General features: G+C 51.1%; 1 protein-coding gene across 1 annotated transcript in view; it reads right to left on the reverse strand.

Annotated features, from left to right (window-relative positions):
- Nucleotides 1-7,266, reverse strand: part of LOC104122544 (aryl hydrocarbon receptor) — a 51,196-nt gene extending 43,930 nt beyond the window's left edge. The window contains exons 1-2 of the mRNA XM_035890251.1: nucleotides 7,226-7,266; nucleotides 6,668-6,779 (exon numbers count right to left, since the gene is read on the reverse strand). Coding sequence (XP_035746144.1) covers nucleotides 6,668-6,779; nucleotides 7,226-7,266 — 153 coding nt within the window. The remainder of the gene's footprint in view (nucleotides 1-6,667; nucleotides 6,780-7,225) is intronic.
- Between the last annotated feature and the right edge of the window lie 522 nt (nucleotides 7,267-7,788).

The following is a 7,788-nucleotide window of genomic DNA, read 5'->3' on the forward strand; positions in this document are numbered from 1 at the left end:
GGACCATGAGTAGTCCCTGGCACAGATGGCAGATGGGTATCTTGGATCTAAGCTTCCTAACTGCACCAGTGCAGAGATAGCAAATGTCTGAATCTGCTTGTGGGAAGCACAGACCTAGGAGGATTCATCCTGCACTCCTCCATGGGCAGGTGAATGGAGACCCACCTGGAGTCCAGCTCCCATATTGGCAGGATCACACCACCCAGCACATCCTTGTGGGATCCATCTCTGCACTGGTACCTGCTGGTGCTTAAATGGTTGCCTGCAAATGGCAGGTCTAGGCCTTGCTGTGGAGCTAAGAGGCTGCCATTGTGGCTGAAAGGTAGCAGCCAGGACCACTTGGACCCAGCACAGATGAGCTCTTGTTCAGCACAGACCAAGCAGAAGATCCCATCATGGCTGGCTGGGTGCCCAGGAGAAAGGCTGCATCATGCAAGACCTTCCTCAGGTTCATCCTAAATATGTTGCAACCATGACATGGGCACAGTCTAAAAATACCACATATATGCCAGCTGCAACACTAACTATTCTTCACAGCCTGTGACCTGCCACCTCTGGTGCATGAGGAACCGCCCCCGAAGTGGTCCCACCTAGGCAGCTCCTACCTGCAGCCTTAACCACTTCTCTCCACCAAGCCAAAATGCCCAATAACCTTGTAGGCATACCTCTAGGTCTCCAGCTGTGCTCACCACAAGGTGCAGAGTGAAGCCTGCAAAAGGAGACAGGCCTGCCACATGTCAATTGGGTCACAGCCCTGCAGGACACTACCCTGTCCTCCCTTATGCTTGGGCAGCAGCCCAGTCTGGGTGCTCAGTGGAGGTTTGGCAGGAAATGAAACAGAACAAGGGCATGTGTGGTCTACACATTCTCAAAAAACACAAACATGGAAAATAGCATCTCCTGCCCCAGGTTGGCACTGGGCTGGGTGTGGGCCAGCAGGTTACAGGGAGGTACCCCACTATTTGCCATTTGTTATGAGCAGTTAGTCATCTCAAGCTTTGCCAACCTCCAGAGCATGGTTTTGTACCAGGAGAGGGTTTTCTGCTGTTCCTCTCTATTGCAGACCTTGTCACCTGGGTGACGTTAATCTAGGAAGAGGGCATGGCAGCACATACCCTAAGCACATCCTCTCCACCTTGTAGAGGATTTTAAGCCCCATTTTCTTGTTGCTCTCGCCCTTGGCAGAGCCACACCTGCAACTCCCAGCATCTGCTTCTTTTATTATGCAAACCCTAGGAAATGAACCCCAGCAGAGATCTCCAGCTAGCTGGAGGTTGTACAAGCCACTCGACACTAAACAAATTCATCCAAGCTTTCATGAGATTTCACTGTTTGCGGCAAGTGGAGTTCCCGTCACACCACACAGAGCCCAGAGCATCAAGGCAGCCAGCAGCAGCACAAATGTAGAGACAAACTTTTCTCCTTGGGCACTTACTCTCAAAGAGACAGGGATCAGCAAAGTCACTCCAGAATTATCTGGGAGACCATCAGACATAGGTCCAAGTAGCAGTCACTGCAAATGGGTTTCCAGACAGAAGCTAAGCACAGGTCTGTCAGTGAGGCTCAGCCATTTTTTATACAAGTGACAAAACCATTAATTACCTTTAATGCAGGTTTTGATAGTGTGGGAGTTGTCATTGCTCTCCACCAGCACTCAAAGGCTGGATCTGATGAGCAAAGCTTGGAAGAGACCAAGCCCTGAACCTCCACCTTGCCATGTTTTACCCATATAACCTTGGGCAAGATTGAAACTTTCCTGATGCTCAAAGCAGGCTCTTACCCTGGGAGCATGGAGGTGCTTCACCTACTTCAGAAGAACAAACACAGGACTGCTCAACTACTGCAGGTCCCCATCTGAGGTATAGCCAACTGCACAGGGCAAGCTGTTCCCCTAGGTGTGCATCAGCCACAAGCTGGCGACAAGCACATGCTGCAAAGCAAAAGAGGGAATTCCGGACTTTTGAGTCTATTCCTCCTCCTGACTACAGGGAAGAGTCAGACGCAGGGGACATAGCCACCACCATCCTGCTGGCACTTGGCACACACATCACCCAAGGGCCACCATGGCTCGAGACACACATCTGCCATACGCCAAGCCTGAGACAGTGCTGCCTTCAGCTTCACCAGCAGTGGTTCATACAACCACCACACTATCCCTAGGAGAGCAGGGAGACCAATCCTGCCAACTTTCATACTGTAGAAGATCTTGGCTAAAATATGCCGAGATTTTAGAAACCAATCTCAAAATCCAGTCCCAGGAGAAGGAGTGGTTCAGGAGCTGACAAGCATGGCCAATCCAGATGATTTCCTTGAACACCCAACCCCAAACTCGCACACCAAATTTCCATTTATTTTTTGTTAATTTGCACAGGGAAGACTGTGATATCAGGCAGAAGAGAGCTGTGCAACATCTGGAGTGCTTGCACCAGGGGACAGACAAGTTACAGCAGATGTGTGTATGCCTCAACGAGCTTACAGAGGCATGGAACTTCAAGAGCTTTCCTTCTCAATGCCTGAAGCTTGTCATTTCCAGCAAACTACAAGTTTTTCTGGTTTCTCATTAAAGCACAGACAGGAGAGAGAGAACATTTAAAAGCAAAGCAGATTTAAAAGATGATCCAGTGAGTCACTACCCTGAATCAGAATCTCCTGGTTTCCAAACAGCCTTGTGCTCCAGAACCAAGTTCAAATCCCAAAAGCACTTTCTTTCAACTTTCAAAAACTGAATCCCTATGAGCTTCCAGCTGTAATCCTGCTGCCTGCTTATCCAGCTGAAGACCCCAAGCACAAATCATGATAACCATGATTTGCCCCAGGTGGGAGAGGGGAGGATGCAGAACCTCCTGTGCATCTGCTGCTGACCCACAGCTCTTGTGGCCTTGGCAAGACTGGATGAAGTGGGGAGAGTGAGCTAGCAGAATGACACTAAACAGTGGGCAGCAGCTAATTCCTCCTGCCTTTCACAAATGATCAGTCTATCTCCTACCCCAAAGACTTGAATGTCTGCTCCAAAGACATGAAGCCAAGAGGAGGCAGAGCCTCAGATGGGCTTTTTGGCACATGCTGCATTTCTTGCAGGAACCATCTCTAGCAGTACATGGAATTTTTACTTTTAGTCTGTGACACGGCCCAGGCAGGCATATGTCCAGGGTCACCCACTGGCATCCTCCTCCCTGCCAGACTGGTTATAACCACATACTTTGGCTCCACATAGGCTCTATTAACCCTTTGCCTAGGAGAAAGGGTAAGTGCCTGGACTCACTAGGAATGCTTGAAAAGAGGAACTCTATCAATATGGCACCAATTAAAGCTGCCTGGAGACAAGGTAACAGGCTTGGACTGCCGATGGAGATAGGTTGAGGCAGCAGAGGACAGGGATGCTCACCAGGCGATGACAGACTCTTCTGCTGCAGGAGAGAAGCCTGCAGAAAGCAGATGACAGCAAAACTGAACTGGAAAGCATGGCACAAGGGCTTTCACCATCTCGCCCCAAAACACCTGATGCAGTACACCATGAGCAGGCTGCCGTGACTTGCAGATGACACAGGTCTTCATCAGGCAGGGCTCAAAACAAGGTCGACCTCGATGAATCGGTGGGATGATCTGAAGTCAAACAAGATGAACTTCATGGTAGACATGGGCAAAGCAAGGGGAGGGAGTTGGAAATCACAGGGGCAGTGGCTAAATGGGAGTAATTGGCCTCGCAGAACGGGTGTCCAAGGAGGGGCAAGGCTGCCACCAAACATTAACCCATTCAGTGATGACTGCTTTTCCAAAGTAGCTCTCACACTGGGAAGCACATGCTGAGTGCATCCAGTGGGAATCACTGCTGCTCAGAGGCATGGGTCCCAGCTGAAGAGCTTGGCACAGGGCTCCTGGGGACCAGCATCCCCAGATGGAGAGAGCCCTGGTAGAGCCCCAAGGGACTGGGCATGGGGCAAAAGCTAAGGGAGCCAAGTTTATTTAGTCTGGGGGGGGAAAAGACACCATAGGAGCCTCTAAGTACAGAAGGATGCTGATGGCTTCCTGCTCTTCACATGCTCTGCCTTCATCAGGGTCCATCTATCAAGCCCAAAGCACTGGAGCTGAAACATGTCCTCGTCCATACATCCTGACCCCCCTCCACGCCATGCAACGCACAAAACCCCAGTCCACACCTCCCCCAGCTGCAGGAGTCACCCCAGCCCTCAAGCACTGCTCCGTGGTGTTGAAGCAACTGCTTTTGTAAGCAGGTTAGGAAAGCAATCCCTGGCAGCCTCTCAGGCTTTATTTGCACTGCAGCCTGCAGTTCATTTCCTGCCATCGGGCAGGGGAGCGTGGTGAGCCAGCCAGGCTCTGCACCCCCATTTCCCCTCTTAAGCCAGACGTGCTGGGTGCCGCAGGGTCCAGCCATATCAGTAAGGAGGGCTGATTGTTGCCTTTCTTTGAACATCAGTGGAGAAAGCAATGTGGGTTAATTCTATGCCAGCACCACCTTGGATAGAAGGACCTGTTCCATCCACAAATCATACCTTGCCATCATGGCATTAGGCTGCCTACCCAGCTACCCACACTGCATCTCATACAGGCAGGGAATGAATCCTATTTCCCAAGTTTGTCTCCCAAGAAGCAGGCAATGGGGAAAGAGACACCCAGCAAGGCTCACTCTCAGTCCAACCTTGCCTTTGAGGAGCCCAAGAGCATCCAAAGCACATCCAATGCTGTGCATGCAGCAATCGCCTCCCTCGTGCAAAGGCAGACAGCACAAGGTTTTTTCTCCATGGCAAGGTGCCTCTTCACACACCCATCATGTCCTTTGGGGTCCTGCTCCAAGGAAGGACCTCCTGGCTCACAGCCTTTCTGCCCCAGCCACAGTCAGCTGGTACAAGCACAGGCTCAGCAAAGCCTTCAGCAGCTGTCAACAGTTAGGCAGTCATGCCAGAGGTGTTCGGGGAACAGCTAACACCACAAGAGAGGTCAGGCCAGCACCTGGGGCCAAACAGCCAGCATCTCCAGAGCAAGAACAAGAATCCATCACACTCACAGCCACACTGGGTGGTCTGCCAGCCACCTTTGAGTCCTTTGCAGAGGCAGCACACTGCTGTGATGCTCCAACACTGCCACAGGGACAGGAGTTGGAGGAGCAGAAGGGAGCTGCTCTGATTCCCACCTGAGAAACCAGCTCTGCCAGAGAGATCCCACCATTGCAGCCCACTGTGGGAGCTACAGCTTCAGGAGTAGGAACTGAACCATCCTCAACTCCTGGAACTGGGAGAGGCTCCTCAGCAGGGTATGGCATGAGCACATCAGCACAAGACTTCCCTGGGCTATGGCTGGAATGACAGGGCAGCCAGCAGGTCTGTGCACCCAGAATAGCTTGGCTGGCCTCCTCTTTGCAGGATTTTTCTTGCTCATAAAGGCAGAACCACATCAGGTGATGTGCAGTGTGTACAAGGGATCCCTGCCCCTCAAACTCAAGGTCTGCAGAATAACCCTGGAGCCTCCAGCACAAGTATTTTCACCAGCAGTAACTATCTCCAATACATCAACAACTGCTGAAAATCCAGAGGGCAATCACAGCTGTGACCTGCAATCAGGAGGAAGGGAGCTACCCACACAGGGGCAGAAACACACCAAAAAGTCCCTGGTGCCAAGAGCAGAAGCAAAAAAGCATCAGTGTCCAGCCACAACCACTCTCCCACTGTGGTTGCTGCCCTGTACCAGGGTCTCCGCAGCAACAGAGCTGCGGAGGTGCAAATGCAAGTAGATAGGTTTTCCAGGCGCATCAGCTCAACCCTCCATCCTGCAAGAATCAACTAAGGTCTCTGGCTATGAGGCATCACCCTCAATCTCATAGAGGCACTCATTAGAGAAGTATAATAGATCCACCACAGCTGACCCCAGCAGGGCCAGGGTGGCAAGCACAGCAGTATGAGACTCCCCCCAGGGAAGAAAGAAGAGAGAAATGAGCTGACAAGATGCCAAACTGAACAGGAGCAGCCTGTTAGGAGCAGCCTTATCTAACCTGCCATCCTCAACGAACAGAGCAGCTCTGTGCAACACCTCCTACCCCTGCCTGCCCAGGAGACACAGCAGCCTGGGGATTTTCAATTTAATTCAATTATAAACCACAGTTCCACTTAGATGAGGGAAACATGGCTGTTCAGCAAGACACACACTGTCTTACCCACTGCTCCCTTGACAATGGGCTGGCAAGAGCAGGACACATTTGGGTGTGCAGTATCCAAAAGTGAAGGGTACTCCTTCCAGAGGAGACATGGATAAAATGTGTGTCATGGCAGCAAGAAACCTGAAGGGTAGATGTCCCATGAATATAGCACCTCTCGGCAACCATTGCTAAATCCTCCCTGCTTCTGGAGACATGGCATTTCCCTCCCCAGTTTTCCAGGGCATTTTCAGGCCAGCACCTCAGCTAAAGATCCAACACTGATGCGTTAACAAACAAGGGTCTGATACCACAACTCATCATCAACCTACCTTCAGGAGACACAACTCTTCACCCCAAGCCAAACCTGGCTTGGGGTGGGATGCGAGCCGTGCGGTGGGGACTGACCCCAGGAGCTTTTCACCCCTTACAACACAGATACTCACCCATCAAGTAGCTCTTCACCTTCAGGTATCCAACAGCCAGTCGGAGGATGGAGAGTTTATCGAGCCTGGTGCGCACATCTTCAGGAAAGGGCAACAAGCCAGTCAGCTTGTTCAGCTCTTGGTTGAGTCTGTCTCTATGCCGCTTGGAGGGATTGGACTTCACGCCCTCAGGGGGTGGTGGTTTGGGGCTGGAAGAGGCAAAGGAGAGTTTAATCAAACTGGGCCTGTCCGACAGGCTCTTTCCAAACCCAGTGTTGACTTTAGTGCAGCTGCAACAACAGTAAAACATGAGGTAACCAAGGTAAGGCCATGTGGCAGCAAAAGCAAAGCTGCAGCAAGCCCACAAGGCAATGGCTGGAGGCAACATGGACATCCCAGCTGGCTACCTTGTGCAGCCCCAGGTATGATATTCTCCAGCTGGAGTGTGGGATGATCCTCAGATGGGCACCTTAATGTGCAGCCTGGCAGAGACAGCTCAGCTGGATACCACAGCCTTGCTCCCACCACTGAGCCGCGGCAGGAAAAGGGACACCGAGGGCAGAGACATCAAGAGCATCTCCTGGAGGTCTGATTAGACTTTTCCACCCACACTCTAACCTCTCCACCCCGTCTCCTCTTCTTTGCCATCCCATACCCTTCCCATGCAGCAGGTCTCTCCCTGGCCACACTCCACATGCTCACACCAGGTCCTCACTACAGCAAGCACTGCCTTGAGTTGCTCAGAGGATTCAGAGCAGCTGTTCTGCCTGCCCAGGACCAAGTAGTCCTTGACAATGAGCATGCTAACAAATAGCAAGGATGGAAAATGGGAAAGTCCAAAAAGATTTATTTGAATTTATTTCAGTTAGCTGTTTCTAAGTTTCCTCTGACTGCTCGGAGCCTGCATCTGTTGCTTTACTAACATTACAAAAGGAAGCACATGTGACAATGACAGTACTTGGACAAAGAGATACTACTACATAAGGTGGTTTAGGGAACAACACTCAGAAAACAGCAGATTTTAAAATGTTTTTTTCTTCCAGTCTTCTGATTTGTGATCCTTTCAGATGGCCGTTTCCAACCTAAAGCAATATCTGATGCCAAACTTAGGCTCCATCTGCAGAAGGAGTAGATGGATCCACGTGAGCAGCTCTTGTCTGTCTTAAGCTCATATGGGGACCTGTCTCCACCAGCTGCAGTTATTTCACAAGCTGCAAC

The sequence above is a fragment of the Egretta garzetta genome, unplaced genomic scaffold (genome assembly GCF_000687185.1).
Source record: "Egretta garzetta isolate BGI_Z169 unplaced genomic scaffold, ASM68718v1 scaffold732, whole genome shotgun sequence".
Lineage (NCBI taxonomy): Eukaryota > Metazoa > Chordata > Aves > Pelecaniformes > Ardeidae > Egretta > Egretta garzetta.